The 17,888-nt window shown below is 44.0% G+C and overlaps 1 protein-coding gene across 1 annotated transcript in view; it reads left to right on the forward strand.

Annotated features, from left to right (window-relative positions):
- Window positions 1-17,888, forward strand: part of HMCN1 (hemicentin 1) — a 330,831-nt gene that overhangs the window by 80,188 nt on the left and 232,755 nt on the right. Inside the window, exons 7-10 of the mRNA XM_083506699.1 lie at window positions 8,160-8,280; window positions 8,624-8,887; window positions 9,266-9,410; window positions 14,024-14,145. Coding sequence (XP_083362825.1) covers window positions 8,160-8,280; window positions 8,624-8,887; window positions 9,266-9,410; window positions 14,024-14,145 — 652 coding nt within the window. The remainder of the gene's footprint in view (window positions 1-8,159; window positions 8,281-8,623; window positions 8,888-9,265; window positions 9,411-14,023; window positions 14,146-17,888) is intronic.

Below are 17,888 nucleotides of genomic sequence, written 5' to 3' on the forward strand. Positions count from 1 at the left end.
CTCTGGAGTAAATGAAAATGCAGCACAGATGGGCAGCCAGGTTGATGAGGATTTGCTGTCCCCGCCCTGCATCTGGAAGACAAGTATGGGCTACATGTTTGCATATCCTGCCCTCCCACCTTAACTGTGGCCAGATGTCAGCACCAGCACTAAACACAGTTACCGCATTTTGCGCCCCATAGGACGCTCCGGCCCATAGGACGCACCTAGTTTTTTTGGGGGGGGAAATAAAGAAAAAAAAATATTTCCCCCCCAGGTGCGGGGCTGGAAGAACCAGGTTGGGGAACAGCGGGAAGGTGCGCTCTGCCTCCCTGCTGTCCCCCGAGCTTGTGGGGCTGGCTATGGGGAGAGCTGCGCTGAGCCGGGGACTGCAGGCAGCTCTGCGCGGCCATCGGGAGCGGGGCGGGACTTCGTGCCCGGCTCCCGGTGGCCGCGCAGAGCTGCGCTGAGCCAGGGACTGCAGGCAGCTCTGCGCAACCCTCTGAGCCGGTCTCCCGAGGGTTGCGCAGAGCTTCCTGAAGCCTGGAGAGCGAGAGAGGTTGGTGCGCACCAACCCCTCTCGCTCTCCAGGCTTCAGCGAAAGCCTGCATTCGCCCCATAGGACGCACACACATTTCCCCTTCATTTTTGGAGGGGAAAAAGTGCGTCCTATAGGGCGAAAAATACGGTAAGTCTAACCTGGTTCCTCGTATGTAGCAGATTTAGAATCCTGGTTAAGTGAGAAATATAATTAGCTATGTTAAAGTGGTGCACACGTACCTCTAAAGTATAGATAAGGTCAGATAGCGTGATGGGTTGTAATCGACTCGCCTCCGCTGAGCATCAAGGTGAAAGTGGATCCACGCTCTTACCTGGGAGGGTTGCAAGATGGCAGTAGGGATGTGGGTGGTGCTGTGTCTAAACCACTGAGCCTCTTGGGCTTGCCAATCGGAAGGTCAGTGGTTTGAATCCCCGCAATGGGGTGAGCTCCCGTTGCTCTGTCCCAGCTTCTGCCAACCTAGCAGTTCAAAAGGCAGTGCAAGTAGATAAATAGGTACTGCTGTGGCGGGAAGGTAAATGGCATTTCCGTGCGCTCTGGCTTCCGTCACAGTGTCCCGTTGCGCCAGAAGCGGTTTAGTCCTGCTGGCCACATGACCCTGAAAGCTGTCTGTGGTCAAACGCCGGCTCCCTTGACCTGAAAGCCAGGTAAGCGCCACAACCCTATAGTCTCCTTTGACTGGCCAGGAATCCTTTACAGTGGTGCCTCGCAAGACAAAAAGAATCTGTTCTGTGATTCTCTTCGTCTAGCGAGTTTTCCGTCTTGCGAGGCATTCGTCTTGCGGGGCACCACTGTACTTTACTTTTTTAGAGGCAGGAGATAACTGTGCTGGCATCCATCTGTCTCAGGACAACAAAGGAGTGTTTCCTGGAAGGGAGAATTTGCCATGGAAATGAGAGGAATCTCATGATCTCACAACCCATTATCAGCCAGTTAATCATAGTTAGGAAGACACTGATTCTACATCGGCTCCAAAAAGAAAGAAAGAGGAGAGCAAGATAAATCAGACTTGTAATCTGTATAAAATCAGCATCAAAAGGTGCTTGGCAATAGTTATTCAAAAGCTTGGGATGATTTAAGAGAGCATTGGTACCCTCTGCTAGCTGCACTCCAGCTGTTGACCTCAGGAACCCTGGGATGGAGAATAGTGAGTCTGTACAGCAGCCTCACTGTAGCTGGTGTCACAGACCCTGTAGCTGGAGTCAGTCAGGGTCACACCCTCCCAGGCCAGGTGGGAAAAGGCCTACAAGGCAAGGAACAGGTCTTCCAGGACGCACAGCCAAGATGACAAAATTTCCAAAAGTCTGATTCCTGTGCTTCAGAAAGTCGCACAAGCAGTAAAGCTTGACTTAGCGAAATTCCTGAATTATTGGTGTAGGAACAGAAGAATGAGACGTGAGAGCCATGTAGATAAGATGGCACAACCAATTAAAACCTTTTCGCATGCAAAGTTTGTTGCTCTAAGTTCTGACGGCATGACTCTCACAAGTCTTTACTGAGTTCCTATACCAATACAGTGGTGCCTCGCAAGACGAAAAGAATCCGTTCTGTGATTCTCTTCGTCTAGCTGTTTTTTCGTCTTGCGAAGCAACCCTATCAGCGGATTAGCGCTATTAGTGCTTTTAGCGGCTTTTAGCGGCTTATCTGCTGATCGGATCAGCTGATAAGCGGCTAAGCGGCTTAGAAAAGGGGGGGAGGGAAAAAACCTGCAGGAACTCGCAAGGCATTGTCGTCTTGCGAAGCAAGCCCATAGGAAATTCGTTTTGCGAAGCACCTCCAAAACGGAAAACCCTTTCGTCTAGCGGGTTTTCCGTCTTGCGAGGCATTCGTCTTGCGGGGCACCACTGTATTGGGAACTTTCACCACTGTAACAAAGCCAGGTTTCACTGCCTGTGCTTTCTGACTGATGTATGGAACAGCACATGAACCTGACCTTTGAAGAGTTTGTAAGTAAGCCATTTTTAACTTACCAAATGTGTGGTCTTTTTACTATGCTAAGGGAAGAAGGAAGTTTTGGAAGGAACTCACAAGGGCATATTTTAAAGGTCTATCAAACTACTTGGATGCATATTTTGTGATTTTAAATCTCTGCTGGGGTTCTTTCACCAAGGAGAGCTTGCCTGAGACCTGGATTTTGGCATCAAGGAATTATCCTTTTATATTTTTTAATTTTTGCTTGCCACCAACAGGGGAAAGATGCAATTGCATATGAGCTCAAGGGGCAAACAAAGCAAAACAGAAAGGCCTTACTGTCTTCTTGTTGGAAGAAACCTTCAGGCCAGTCAGGTTTAAATGGACCATTTGTTTAAGGATAGAAAGAAAAGTGGGGGGAAAGAACTGAATCTGAAATAAACAGGAAGTATTTGCAGTTATTGGCTACAGTCCCACACATAGTAATGTGGCTAAATCTCCCACTGATTTGAGTGAGAGGGATGCAGTTGTAACTGTGTGCAGGATTTCAACCATTGTGAATAATTCAGTTCTCTGCTGAATGTTGTATTTATTCAGAAGGTGACTGTGATAGTGATTCTTGCTATTCACACACAGCTTCCAAAGCAAATTTCATCCGATTAAGTGAAAAGCCATGATAATACAAGACAGAATCAACCCAGCTTAATGAGTTACACCCTTTGAAGCCTCCACGAAATATAAAGCCATCTGTAGCTATAGTAACTTATAAACAAAATATAATACTTTCTTAAAACTAAACAGCACACTAAGCCAGACTGCGGTTTCATATATTACAAAAAATGCATGAAATCCAGTGTATATGAGACCTTTTGGAAGAATAAAATTCCTATGACTTTAATTGCTTCTTGTACATTAATTGAAAGAGTTTTTCTTTCGTTATAAGGGGTGGGTGGGTGTTGCTTATTCGTAAAAATGCTGACCAGCGTTTTTAGGCCTTGTGGATAGAAATCTGAATGGTTATAGTTTTAAACTCTCTTGTCTGTTGCAATCAAGTTCATGCTAAACCAAAATTAGCATGAGGTAAGGTAACCTAACATTGCTCACATGAGGTTTGAATAGCTCAAACCTGTATCCAGTGTTTCAACATTGCCTCAATTCCGTCACCGCACAAGCCGTGGTTTAAAAAAACCTCAACTGTGGTTTGGTGTGACATCAACAAGCCATAATTGTTGTTGTTGTTTAGTTGTTTAGTCGTGTCCGACTCTTCGTGACCCCCTGGACCAGAGCACGCCAGGCACTCCTGTCTTCCACTGCCTCCCGCAGTTTGGTCAAACTCAGGCTGGTAGCTTCGAGAACACTATCCAACCATCTCGTCCTCTGTTGTCCCCTTCTCCTTGTGCCCTCCATCTTTCCCAGCATCAGGGTCTTTTCCAGGGAGTCTTCTCTTCTCATGAGGTGGCCAAAGTATTGGAGCCTCAGCTTCAGGATCTGTCCTTCCAGTGAGCACTCAGGGCTGATTTCCTTAAGAATGGAGAGGTCTGATCTTCTTGCAGTCCATGGGACTCTCAAGAGTCTCCTCCAACACCTGGAGCAGGAACCGGCAAGCCACTCTAGTATCCCTGCCCAAGAAAACCATGATTAGAGCTGCATTTAATATGAGGTCTCCCATTTTAGGTAGCACAGTTTCGTTTACCATCTCAAAGATTCTGCTAATTTCTATCTCCTACTGCTACCCTGTACTAGAGATGCTTAAGTTTGTAACATAGGAGTATTGGCCAGGATTCAAGCACTTGGGAACGCCTAGTGAGTTTTCAATATTGCCACTCAAACTGCCGACCATACTTCCCCTCCTCAGCTTTGTATCACAAACTGCTTTTGAGAGGACTCCCTGTTTCAAAAGTGGCTTTTAGAAAATGAAGGTTAAAAGTCCCCACACACCCCACCCTACCAGGCATGTGGAAAAACTTCTGTAGTTCTTTGGGATCCCAGCAATTACACAGAGCACGTTAATTCCCCTGTTAAGTTTGCATTAAAGCTCTGAAATCAACTGATGAAGAAGAAAAGGAAATTTACTTAAAACGTTTAATCCCATTATAAATTTCCTATGCAGATGTTGTATAAAACTGCAAAAAGGGATCTGTTGTCACTGCTGCCTTTGCCCAACTAACACTTAACAGCTAATTATCACATGATAACAGGAGTCTTTTTGGCCCTCTCTTAAAAAAAAGAAAATAAAAGAAATAATGTTCTTTAATCCATTGATCTCGACAGCAGCTGGCCTATGCCAGAAAACCCTCTGGGTGGTGATTTTACAGAGGTGAAAGGCTAAGCAATAGAAATAAATATGGCCTTTCCAATAAAGACAGACTGATTTGTCAGGGTGCCTAGAGGGAGTGAATTGCCTAAGCAGTAGTTTTATGGAAAACAACTGTTTCTTTTCATATTTGCTGAGCATCGTTTTTGCTAGACGAAACAACTGAACATATTAATTTCTTTTTCTAACTTGATGTGATTTAATAATGCAGTGATCAGGGCTTCTTCCACATGTTAGGACTAGATCGGGATTTGAGGCTTCAAAATTAATCCCAGTATAGCCAGGAGTCCTTCTCTTGCAGTTAGTGGATGGCCTGGTTTATAAGTCTTGCTAAGCCAAACCATGACTTAGCATGAGTGTGCAAGTAATCCGGCTCCTTGGACGGAGATTGTGTCTGTTCTGCACCTCTGTGTTTGTTTTGCTGCTGAGCTATGCTGAGCTGAGCTGTGGCTCCGTTTCAAGTGCTGTACGAACCCAGCCTTGTGGTTCCGCTCTCTCCAGACTAGCCACACATGGTCAACCAAGCTTTGCTAAGCCAAGCCATGGTTTAGTTCAGCATAACCCCAAACCGGAATTAAGATTGCCGGAAGAAATATCAACAACCTCAGATATGCAGATGACACAACCTTGATGGCAGAAAGTGAGGAGGAATTAAAGAACCTTTTAATGAGGGTGAAAGAGGAGAGCGCAAAATATGGTCTGAAGCGCAACATCAAAAAAACCAAGATCATGGCCACTGGTCCCATCACCTCCTGGCAAATAGAAGGGGAAGAAATGGAGGCAGTGAGAGATTTTACTTTCTTGGGCTCCATGATCACTGCAGATGGAGACAGCAGTCACGAAATTAAAAGACGCCTGCTCCTTGGGAGAAAGGCGATGGCAAACCTAGACAACATCTTAAAAAGCAGAGACATCACCCTGCCAACAAAGGTCCGTATAGTAAATGCTATAGTTTTCCCAGTAGTGATGTATGGAAGTGAGAGCTGGACCATAAAGAAGGCTGATCGCCGAAGAATTGATGCATTTGAATTATGGTGCTGGAGGAGACTCTTGAGAGTCCCATGGACTGCAAGGAGATCAAACCTCTCCATTCTGAAGGAAATCAGCCCTGAGTGCTCACTGGAAGGACAGATCCTGAAGCTGAGGCTCCAATACTTTGGCCACCTCATGAGAAGAGAAGACTCCCTGGAAAAGACCCTGATGCTGGGAAAGATGGAGGGCCCAAGGAGAAGGGGACGACAGAGGACGAGATGGTTGGACACTGTTCTCGAAGCTACAAACATGAGTATGACCAAGCTGTGGGAGGCAGTGGAAGACAGGAGTGCCTGGCGTGCTCTGGTCCAGGGGGTCACAAAGAGTTGGACACGACTAAACAAAATTCAGCAGCAAAACAACGCGAGAGGAGTGGTTGTGATCTCCCACCTGGGAGCTTGCAATATATGTGCTAAGGTCTTGTTTGCCTCAGCATGATGCGAGAGGCAGGCCAAGACGTGTGACTTTCCCCCTACTCCCTTATAGGAAGGAAGTTGAGCAGTTGGGGGAGTGGTGTAGGAAAAACAACTTACTCCTTAACTTAAAGAAAACCAAAGAGATCATTGTGGACTTTAGGAAATGTAAACTGAATATTCAGCCACTTATTATTGAGGGGAAGTGCGTGGAACAGGTCTCGGTGTTTCGATTTCTGGGAATGGAGTTGAGAGATGACCTAAATTGGGAAATTGGGGAGAAAACAGCAAAGACCTGGTGAAGAGAGCACAGCAGAGGTTATATTTTCTGAGAATCCTCCGGAAAAACAATCTCTCAAAGGACCTGTTGATGGCATTTTACCATTGTACTGTGGAGAGTGTATTAACTTATGGTCTGTGTGTGTGTGGTTTGGGAGCTGCACGGCCACGGAAAAAACAATGCTATCCAGGGTTGTAAAGACTGTCGAGAGAATAATTGGGTGCACTCTTCCCACCTTGGATCAAATCTATGCTTCCAGGTGCCATAAGAAAGCTGCAGAGATGATCTCTTTCAGCTTCTGCCTTCTGGAAGAAGGTACTGGGTTATAAAGACTAGGACTAGCCGCCTGAGAAACAGTTTCTATCCAAATGCGATTTTGGTTTTAAATGCAGTGTAAGGAGTCTCTATGGGAGTATATTGTATTTGAAAATGGGGTATCAGAGTTTTTAGGGGGCTAACCAGGTTGGGATAGCTGGGATAGCAGGCTTGTTGGTTTTGAATGTCTTATAGATTTTTTTTTCAATTTTGTTGTTCTGTATGGGACAATGACAATAAAGATTATCGTATCGTATCGTATCGTATCGTATCACATCGTATCGTATCGTATCGTATTGTATCGTGTGTGCTTAAACTTTGCCCACAAACAGGTCAGGCGCTGGCTGAAGGGACTAGGAGCTTAGCCCCTCACCGCCTGATACAGCCATGTCACCACTGCCCATCCTTTTCACTGAGCCCCTGGGCAGCTCCTTTTGAATGGGAGCCAATCTTTGCTCCCATCTACAGTGTGAGACCACCATCTTATTACTCAAAATGCAGTGCCCCCGGCCTGTAGATCTAAAAACAAAACAAATAACCAAGCTATGAGCCTATGATATGTATAGAACTATAAAATCTATAGATTTCATAAATCTATAGGCTGGGGCATTGCATTTTGGCCGTTGCAAATAAAAGCTGATTTTGGGAAGACGATAAGTGGTTTTGCTGCTGTCACTGGGCTGCAGCAGAAAAACTACTGTATTTTTCGCTCTATAAGACGCACCAGACCACAAGACACACCTAGTTTTTGGAGGAGGAAAACAAGAAAAAAAAATATATTCTGAATCTCAGAAGCTAGAACAGCAAGAGGGATCGCTGCGCAGTGAAAGCAGCAATCCCTCCTGCTGTTCTGGCTTCTGGGATAGCTGCGCAGCCTGCATTTGCTCCATGAGACGCACACACATTTCCCCTTACTTTTTAGGAGGGAAAAAGTGAGTCTTATAGAGCAAAAAATACAGTACTTCATGGTCACAGCTCTCTCTCTCTCTCTCTCTCTCTCTCTCTCTCTCTCTCTCTCTCTCTGTCTCTGTCTCTGTCTCTGTCTCTGTCTCTGTCTCTCTCTGTGCGTGTTCATTACCATAAGTAGCATCATGTTAAAGACCTGCTGGTCAGGCCCTGATAACCACCACACTTTGAATTCTCAATAGTCTTTAGTCTTTTATTTTTCGTGTATGTTTCTTGCAGTCCTGCGCTCACCTTGTTAACACAGAAATTGTCTCCATTATTTCACGGAGACATTGATTGCACAGTAGGATCGCAGCCCTAACACTAAACAGATTCAACGAATACCAGCTCTTGGGGACTGAAAAACTTCGCATGCTGATCACAATGAAATGTTTTGCAATATTTTCTCAGACATCAAGTAGCGGGCGGCATTCTGTTCGTATCACCGGTCTCAGTACTATTGACTTCCGGGCTGGGTTTTCTAGAAGTCCAACATTAGATTTCAAAATGACTTCCAGCAGACCAGTGCAAGGTTAGTAGTTCACATTTGAATCCTATTTACCTTTTCGGAGTCGTCTCCTGTCTAAGGGATAATTAAACAATATCCTCCCTGCCTCTCCCCCACTTGTGTAAAACCCTCAGCGCCTAAATGATGCTGACTTCTGCTAATATGTGCTTGGTCCCTGTTTTTCCCCCAAAGGTTGTTATGCTGTTTCTGATTGTATTTTGTATGTAGCCAAGGTATTTGCTCTCTAGCTGCTATACGCTGCCCTGGGATCTAGTGAAGGGCGGCCAATAAATCCCCTTCAAAAAATCAACACAACTGAGTAAATGCGAACGATATTGGAATGTTTGTATTTGCATTTTGTCCATAGGGATACCTACCTACATTCTGCTAAATACTACCGGGATCCATATTCCTGCTAGAGTGGACCGACTAGAATTGCTAAGCATCACTGGAGAACTTCTGAAGACCGTTCCGGTGAAATATTTCCCTGACAGGAAACCTTATGGAATCTGGAACATTTCTGAGTTTATTCCACCGAACGAAGCCTTTTTTCTTAAAATTACTGGTTATGACAAAGACGATTACCTTTTCCAGAGAGTCTCAAGTGTTTCGTTTTCTAACATTATTCCTGGTAATTATATATATATATATATATTTAAAAGTTTTGTTCGCTATTTGAATCATCTTTCTCTATTTAGGGGATGATTTGGGTGGGGCGAGGTTGTCCAATGCCCGTCCACACACCTAGTCCCCATGACACACAAAAGTGCTGTTTTAGCAGTCATTTTAGGGTGGGGTGTAGCAGTGCTCTCAACACGTGAGAGCACCTCACATTTGTGGACATAGTTGCAGGGTCACTGGTGATTACCCACAATTCCCCCAGCCTCACCAGCACCTCTTTCCACCTCATCCCCATCCTTCTGTGTTCTGCCCCAACCCCCAACCCCCATGATCTGCTGTTGTCTGTTAGATTTGCAAGAATTGTAATTTTTTTTTGCTTTTGTTCTAGATGCTCCCAGAGTAAGCATGCCCAAGAAAACCCCAGGATATTACCTGCAGCCAGGTCACATTCCTTGCCATGTAGCCAGCCTCATACCATTTACTGTGTATTTTAGCAGAAATGGGATCAAGCTGGGAATGGAACGGTTTTTCAAGTAAGTAGTCATTTCTCAATTTTGTTGTACAACAGGGTTTCATCCAAATAAATTATAATAATAATAAAATATTTATACACCGCTCTGTTATAAAGATATATCACAGTGGTTTTACAACAATATAAAAACATAAATCCAAACATGAAATCCTAAAAGTTATAAACAAATTAAAAGCAGAGTGAAATTAAAACCAAACATCAATAGACCACTGAGGGGGGGGGGTGTATACACTTGTTGGAGCAGAAGGATTTTCAGCAGGCATTTAAAAGTTGACACAGAGGGACCCTACAGCTAGACATTTTGAAAACATGTGGGGTAATATATTTCTTTAAAAGCTAGTGTGTGCTTTGAGTAACAGTGATGGTGGTGATGGTGATTGAAATTTCAATAGGGTGATGATTGAATTTCAGTAGGGACAAACATAAGATTCTATAACTTAAAAGGTAAAGGGACCCCTGACCATTAGGTCCAGTCGTGACCGACTCTGGGGTTGCGGCGCTCATCTGGCTTTATTGACCGAGGGAGCCGGTGTACAGCTTCCGGGTCATGTGGCCAGCATGACTAAGCCGCTTCTGGCGAACCATAGCAGTGCACGGAAACGCCGTTTACCTTCCCGCTGGAGCGGTACCTATTTATCTACTTGCACTTTGACGTGCTTTCGAACTGCTAGGTTGGCAGGAGCAGGGACCGAACAACGGGAGCTCACCCCGTCGCGGGGATTCGAACTGCCGACCTTCTGATCGGCAAGTCCTAGGCTCTGTGGTTTAACCCACAGCACCAACTTAGGCAGCAATAATAACAAGCTGCACAAACACAAGATGGGGGGTGCCTTGGTTGCCAGTAGTACATGCGAAAAGGATCTAGGGGTCTTAGTAGACCACAAGCTGAATATGAGTCAGCAGTGTGATGTAGCAGCAAAAAAAAGCTAATTCTATTCTGGGCTGCATCAACAGAAATCTAGTGTCCAGATGAAGAAATGTAATAGTACCACTTGATTCTGCCTTGGTCAGACCACACCTGCAGTACTGTGTCCAGTTCTGGGCACCACAATTTAAGAAGGATATTGACAAGCTGGAACATGTGCAGAGGAGGGCAACCAAACAGAAGAATAGCAGGAATGAAAACCTGTTTGTGTAGTAGTTTTTTCTACTTCCAAAATGTAGAAAGTGTGTGGCCCACATTCTTTTGAGGGCATCATTCTGTTTGGCAAGCTGACATGCTTGTGCAGAGGGAACATTTGTAATAGTGTGACATAGAATTCCACCCTATATAATTAATCAATTAGCAGGCTGCGTTCCTGTAATGCTGTCCTGTAAACTGCTGTCAGTTTTATCACATAATCTTTTTCATGAAGTTCCATTAAGTCATTGCAAGCACATACTTCAGCAGTTCAGTAATTCGGGTCTCAAACTTTAATGACCAAATTGCTTGTTTTTTCTCTTAATTTCCCCCATATCTTGTTACATGACTGTGGAACAGAGCAGAATATGTTGATGCTTTCACAAAATAATCTTCAAGCCAAGGGTTACTGACTAAGAGCTGCATCTTAAGTAATGAGATTTACATTGGCTTTTCTCCTGTTGCATGGAGAGCTTGCAGTTACGTATGCGTTTTAAAAGGATTGATCAAGTTCCATAGTATACTAGTCTCCCTTGATTTAGGATGAAGGCAGACATAACATTTTAATAGTGTGGGCACAGTGAGCCCTTTACAAAGTTTATAACACGTATAAAATACTGTGGGCAGCGGTTAGATATACTGTAGTAACCATGTAATGTTGTGCTGGATATTAAATTTAGCATGACTGAGATTTACTTTCGCAGTGCCCCGAAGCGGGTTTGCTTGATAATATTTAAATGATGTCTTCAAATTTTGGCAATGGCTTCTCAGCTAGCATCAATGTAGCCGTAACACTGCAGTGGTACCTCAGTTTACGAACTTAATCCTTTCCGGAAGTCTGTTCTTAAACTGAAATCATTCTTAAACCGAGACACACTTTTCCTAATGGGGCCTCCCACCACTGGTGCCCTTCCACCGTTCGGATTCCGTTCTTAGACCGGGGTAAAGTTTGCAAACCAGGACACTAGTTCCAGTTTTGCGGAGCTTGTAAACCGAATCGTTCGTAAACAGGGCTGTTCTTAAACCGAGGTGCCACTGTACATTGAAAACTTCAAAAAGTTTTCAGCTGGAGCAGAATAAATGCCATGCATAACAGCTAACCAGTGTGCCAGTGTGTTGTAGTGGTTAAGAGCGGTAGACTCGTAATCTGGTGAACCGGGTTCGCATCCCCGCTCCTCCACACGCAGCTGCTGGGTGACCTTGGGTGAGTCACACTTCTCTGAAGTCTCTCAGCCCCACTCACCTCACAGAGTGTTTGTTGTGGGGGAGGAAGGGAAAGGAGAATGTTAGCTGCTTTGAGACTCCTTCAAGTAGTGATAAAGCGGGATATCAAATCCAAACTCTTCTAACCAGCGTTTTAGTGCAAATGATTAGCACAGCATCCGATGATCACACTTTGTATCGCTATAATTATATATTACCCGTGCTGCAAACTGAGTGCATTGTAATGCCATCATCGTTTCTTTAATTTGGTTTTCCTCACTTCGTTGCATTGTAACCCAAACTGTTTTATTCTGTGAAGGAAACTTTGCATTTCTCTCTCTGTGCATGGGTCATTTTTGTGACAGGGGTTTAACTGTGGGTGGAAGCTTAGGACTATGGTTCAGGGATGCCTTCAGGATTTCCTCATGTATGTGGATTGGGGACCATGCATGAGAGCGTGCATACAATTTATTGGCAGAAACTGATTATTCACAGAAATTTTGGGGCATGGGCATTCAGATTTTGACTTATATCTTTTGATGCTTTTTTTTAAAAAAAAAACCTGGAAGCTAAGAGTTCGGGTCCCCAGCTGGCCTTGCTCCGCTTCCCAATCCAACCTTTTTTCCCCATCAGTTGGCTACAGAGGTGCAGTGTTTCTCAAACATGGGTCCCCAGCTGTTGCTAGCCTACAACTCCCACCACCCCCAGCTAGCAGAACCCAGTGGTCTGGGATTATGGGAGTTACAGTCCAACAACAGCTGGGAACCCAATTTGGAGAAATATTGGTAGTGTAATAATAATATTAGAATATATAATAATTTGGGAAGCGGGTGGCGCTGTGGGTTAAACCACAGAGCCTAGGACTTGCCGATCAGAAGGTCGGCAGTTTGAATCCCCGCAATGGTGTGAGCTCCTGTTTCTTGGTCCCTGCTCCTGCCAACCTTGAAAGCATACCAGTGCAAGTAGATAAATAGGTACCACTCCAGCGGGAAGGTAAACGGCGTTTCCGTGTGCTGCTTTGGTTCACCAGAAGCAGCTTAGTCATGCTGGCCACATGACCCGGAAGCTGTCTGCGGACAAATGCCAGCTCCCTCGGCCTATAGAGTGAGATGAGCGCACAACCCCAGAGTCAGTCACGACTGGACCTAATGGTCAGGGGTACCTTTACCTATACAATAATTTATTATTTGTATCCCACCCATCTGGCTGGGTTTCCCCAGGCACTCTGGGCGGCTTCCAACAAAGATTAAAAATACGTCATGTAGAACTGGCAAACAGGATGGAGCCACTGGGCTGTCATAAGCCTTGAGTATAAATACCAGGATTTGGTCTATAGTGCAGAAACTCTACTTGTACCTGGTCTATAGAGCAGTAGCTTCTCCTGTTGTTCTCTGGCTTCAGTCTCCAGTTCCTCCTGGACTAGTTTAGGGTACAGATACCCACAGCCACAGCTCAACATTGTAACTGCAGTGGGGAAGGGATGGAGGTTTATAAACTACAGCCTAACTTCTTTATCTCTCATTGGAAATCATTTATACGGGATGGAATTCTATATTTTGCTTGATGAACAAGAATGCCAGTTTGCCAGACAGAACCATCCCCACTGTAATGATCTCTGGCAGGCAAGCCAACCCCGATAAGAAGTAATGACTCTCTGGCAGTTTTATGTACGTTTATTTACAAAAAAACATATCTAGAGCACGGCTTCTTGCCTGTTTGCATTTATGATAGTTGGTCAGTCTGAATCTTCACCCTCCCGCAGCAGGAAGGATGCCAAACTCCCACCTTTCCCCTCTTTCCCTTCCATTGCCCTCTGATCTTATCTAGTCACCTAGAATGGGAACCGAGACCTCTGCTTATCTACTGATTGTCTAGCAACTCTCTGGCTGCCTTCCAACTCTTCCTCTCCTTGAGATCTAACTGAGTCTTTCCCAGAAAGGGGGGTTGAACTGTCCTTTATTGACTCTGTCAGTCAGCTCTCATCTGCAGAGTCGGTCCCTCGGTCACTTAGTTCAATTTCTGAGTCTAACTCTTCCTCTGTGCTCTGGGGGGGCCACATTCTTGACACCCACTCATCTCCCTCTGTGCTGATCTGGGATTCTCCCAACCTTGCAAATAATATTTCAAGGGGGAGGAGAGAGGAGGAGGGGAAGTCCCATTGTCTGCGTGGAAGACCCTACACTGGGCTTCCACTGACAGGGCTTATTAGGTGAATCCCAGTGTTTATTATTATTATTATTATTATTATTATTATTATTATTATTATTTATTTATTTATTTATTTATTACAGAGACTCTGCTAATGTGAACTGGGAGATCGCTAAGGTGTCTCTGCCGGATGAAGGTTACTACGAATGTATTGCCAGCAGCAGTGCAGGAACTGGCCGTGCACAGACATTTCTAGACGTGTCAGGTTAGTGACGTTTACTATCTCATTTCCAGAGGGATCCATTTCACTCCCAATTTGTGGAGATTTGATTCTGCAAAACAAACCTGATGACATTTTAATGAATTCCAGGTTGTGTAGCGAATATGCAACCCAACAAAAGATAAAGGACTGCTTGGACGACTGCGTAATTAACTTAATGAAATTCACTACTGCGGGATGCAGCCATGGCCACTGTCTTAGACAGCCTTTGAAAAATAGAATTAGGCGAATCATAAGAACACAAGGAGATCCCTGCTGGATCAGGCCAGGAGGCAGAACTGTGGGGGGAGGTCTCCAGCTAATTAATTCCCACCCCCTGATATAAAACTCAGCCAGTTCCTTCAGGATCCTGCTAATATATATATACACACACACACACATACACAGTGGTACCTTGGTTTACAAACTTAATCCATACCGGAAGTCCGTTCTTAAACTGAAACCGTTCTTAAACCAAGGCGCGCTTTCCCCAATGAGGCTTTCTGCCGCCGGTGCCCTTCCACTGTTCAGCTTCCATTCATTAGACCGAGGTAAAGTTCGCAAACTGGGACACTACTTCTGGTTTTGCGGAGTTCATAAACCAAATCGTTCATAAAGGGAGCTGTTCTTAAAACTACATAAAACTACTTTTTGTTACTTATGAATAAGACTGTGGAGTCTTTCTTCTTTTAGGAGGGATTCAAAAGGGGTCTTATCAGGAATACAGTGGTACCTCGGGTTACAGACGCTTCAGGTTACAGACTCCGCTAACCCAGAAATAGTACCTCGGGTTAAGAACTTTGCTTCAGGATGAGAACAGAAATTGTGCAGCGGCGGCGTGGTGGCAGCAGGAGGCCCCATTAGCTAAAGTGGTGCTTCAGGTTAAGAACAGTTTCAGGTTAAGAACGGACCTCCAGAATGAATTAAGTTCTTAATCCGAGGTACCACTGTATTTACATTTAGCCTCTCTGCTGCAGGAGCACTATCCGTGGTCCTGAAACCCACACCTTAATCTCTCTCCAAGGTGCTGACATTTATTTATTTATTGCCTCCCTTTGCTTGAGCAATCGCCTCTCCTAGGTGGTGGGCATCTCTGCAGATCACAACATAAATTGATCGTTATGAAAACTTCACCCCCCACAGGAACTTGCAAATACAATAGCTATTAGCTCTGTTAGCTGAACTTCCCTCCATATGTTCAGAGGCGTTATGCTTCTGAACACCGGTTGTTGAGGACCTAAGGTATACTTATTTTAGATGGCTGTTTCAGATCACATGTGATAATTCCTCCAGAGCAGCTGTTTCTTTGGCCACCTTAACCGGGATCCTTGTCTGGGATGAAGTTGAAATCTTCATGTAAGGAGTGACATCAATGGGTGCCTGTCCTGCCACATGCATTATACTCATTGACAGGAAATAGGTTGAGAAACCATTTCTTGGCTCACTAAAATCTGGTTCTCCTGCTCGACTTCTTTGGTATGGTAACTTCTCTGTTTGAGAACCAGAACCTGCCTGTTTGCTGGAAGGTACAGTAATTGTTTGCAGGAATATCCACTCAGTCAACATTCAGAAGTTTAACCACTTCAGTGAACCATATATCGATGAAGGCTATTTTTTTACCCTTGCATATAATTCCAAATACATTAAATGAATATCACTATAAATAAGGATGCTGTCTAGACAGCATCTTAAAAAGCAGAGACATCACCTTGACAACAAAGGTCCGTATAGTTAAAGCTGTGGTTTCCCCAGTAGTGATGTATGGAAGTGAGAGCTGGACCATCAAGAAGGCTGATCACCAAAGAATTGATGCTTTTGAATTATGGTGTTGGAGGAGACTCTTGAGAGTCCCATGGACTGCAAGAAGATCAAACCTATCCATTCTTAAGGAAATCAGCCCTGAATGCTCACTGGAACGACAGATCCTGAAGCTGAGGCTCCAATACTTTGGCCGCCTCATGAGAAGAGAAGATTCCCTGGAAAAGACCCTGATGTTGGGAAAGATGGAGGGCACAAGGAGAAGGGGACGACAGAGGACGAGATGGTTGGACAGTGTTCTCGAAGCTGCCAGCATGAGTTTGACCAAACTGCGGGAGGCAGTGGAAGACAGGAGTGCCTGGCGTGCTCTGGTCCATGGGGTCATGAAGAGTTGGACACGACTAAACAACAACAACAAATAAATAAGGAGGTGTTCTGAAAGCAACCATAGGATTGAGGCTTTCATTATATGATATACAATTTCTCAACCGACAAAGAAAATAAGTTTAACAGTTAAAAAAACACACATTGACTCCAAATATAATAGTCAAAGAGGCAAGGTCAGCTCAATATTGTTCAACGGGAGTTTTACCATATGGTCGAAATGTCTATAAATGTCTCAGAAGAATTCAGAGTCAAAGGAACTCTGTTATGCAAAGATAAATGTGGACTTGTAAATCAGTGCTGGCATGAATATTCCTGTGTCCTTACAGGGTCTGTTTAGTTTTAGGAACTGTAAATCTTTCTAAAGGCAACTCATAAGAAAGAATGAATGTGAAATAATAAAATTTTTACAGATTTTTTTTGTTTTCATAACTAAAACTAGAAACCAAGAGCTAGATATATACTCTTGCCACTCTCCCAGGATAATCTTTCTTCCCAACTTACATTTTACATTTTATTACACTCTCTGACACAGTGGATCAGAAATTATTCTTGCCCTTAATTATATGAAATGGCTGAAATCCGGTCAACATTCTTCCATGGCAGAAACAACAAACATTTGAAGCATTTATTCCCCAACCCTTGCAATATTAAAGCTGAAAATGTCATATGTTAACTCATGTACTTTTACTACCTATGGCAGCGTGCTCTGAGTGTGAGGAAGATTTGCCTGGAAGTAAACCAGCTGTTAGTCTGTGCTATTCATAAAAATGTAAAGGGTAGTTGAAAATGATTTCCAAATCGTGCTCTGAGGAAATATAAAACTGTGTCAAGAATGCTGGCTCTGGTCTCAAAATAATGTATGCCCATTGATAAAGCGCATATTTTGTAAGGGAAATGCTGTTTTATTTGCACAGCATGTTAAGAGTTTTTCTAACATTCCTAATTTGAGGGTTGGGAATGAGAAGAATTAGTTGTTGTCTTCCCCCAACCCTCCTTCCTCCAACATCAGTAGAGGAATAGTACTAAAAATGTAAGATATGAAACCTTCATCCATCATTAAATCCAGGATGTGGGGATGTGGAGCTCATATTCTGACATTTTTAAAGATGCATGGCAAGAAACATGTTTTCCCTTTCAAGGGAATAACAAATAAGAGAAACACTTGCAAAAATCCTTTTCTGCACAAGGGCTTGGTTTTTATTCCATGTGGATTACCAACAAAATGAAGATCTGTTCTCAGACAATTATACTCTCGCTGGATCCATTTGCGTGGAGCCCTGTTCCATGGCATGCTTAGTCTCCTTTGTAATCCATCCTTAAGAACTGCACCACTAATAATAATAATAATAATAATAATAATAATAATAATAATAATTTATTATTTGTACCCCGCCCATCTGGCTGGGTTTCCCCAGCCACTCTGGGCGGCTTCCCTAGAAACCAAAAAACACTAAAATATCATACATTAAAAACTTCCCTGAACAGGGCTAATAATTTATTACCCCTGAACAGGGTAATAATTTATTACCCACCCATCTGGCTGGGTTTCCCCAGCCACATGAACATGTTGGGATGAAACATAATCCTGTTTCCCCCTGAACAAG

The sequence above is a fragment of the Podarcis liolepis genome (assembly GCF_965112155.1).
Source record: "Podarcis liolepis genome assembly, chromosome: 6".
In the NCBI taxonomy this organism is placed as follows: domain Eukaryota; kingdom Metazoa; phylum Chordata; class Lepidosauria; order Squamata; family Lacertidae; genus Podarcis; species Podarcis liolepis.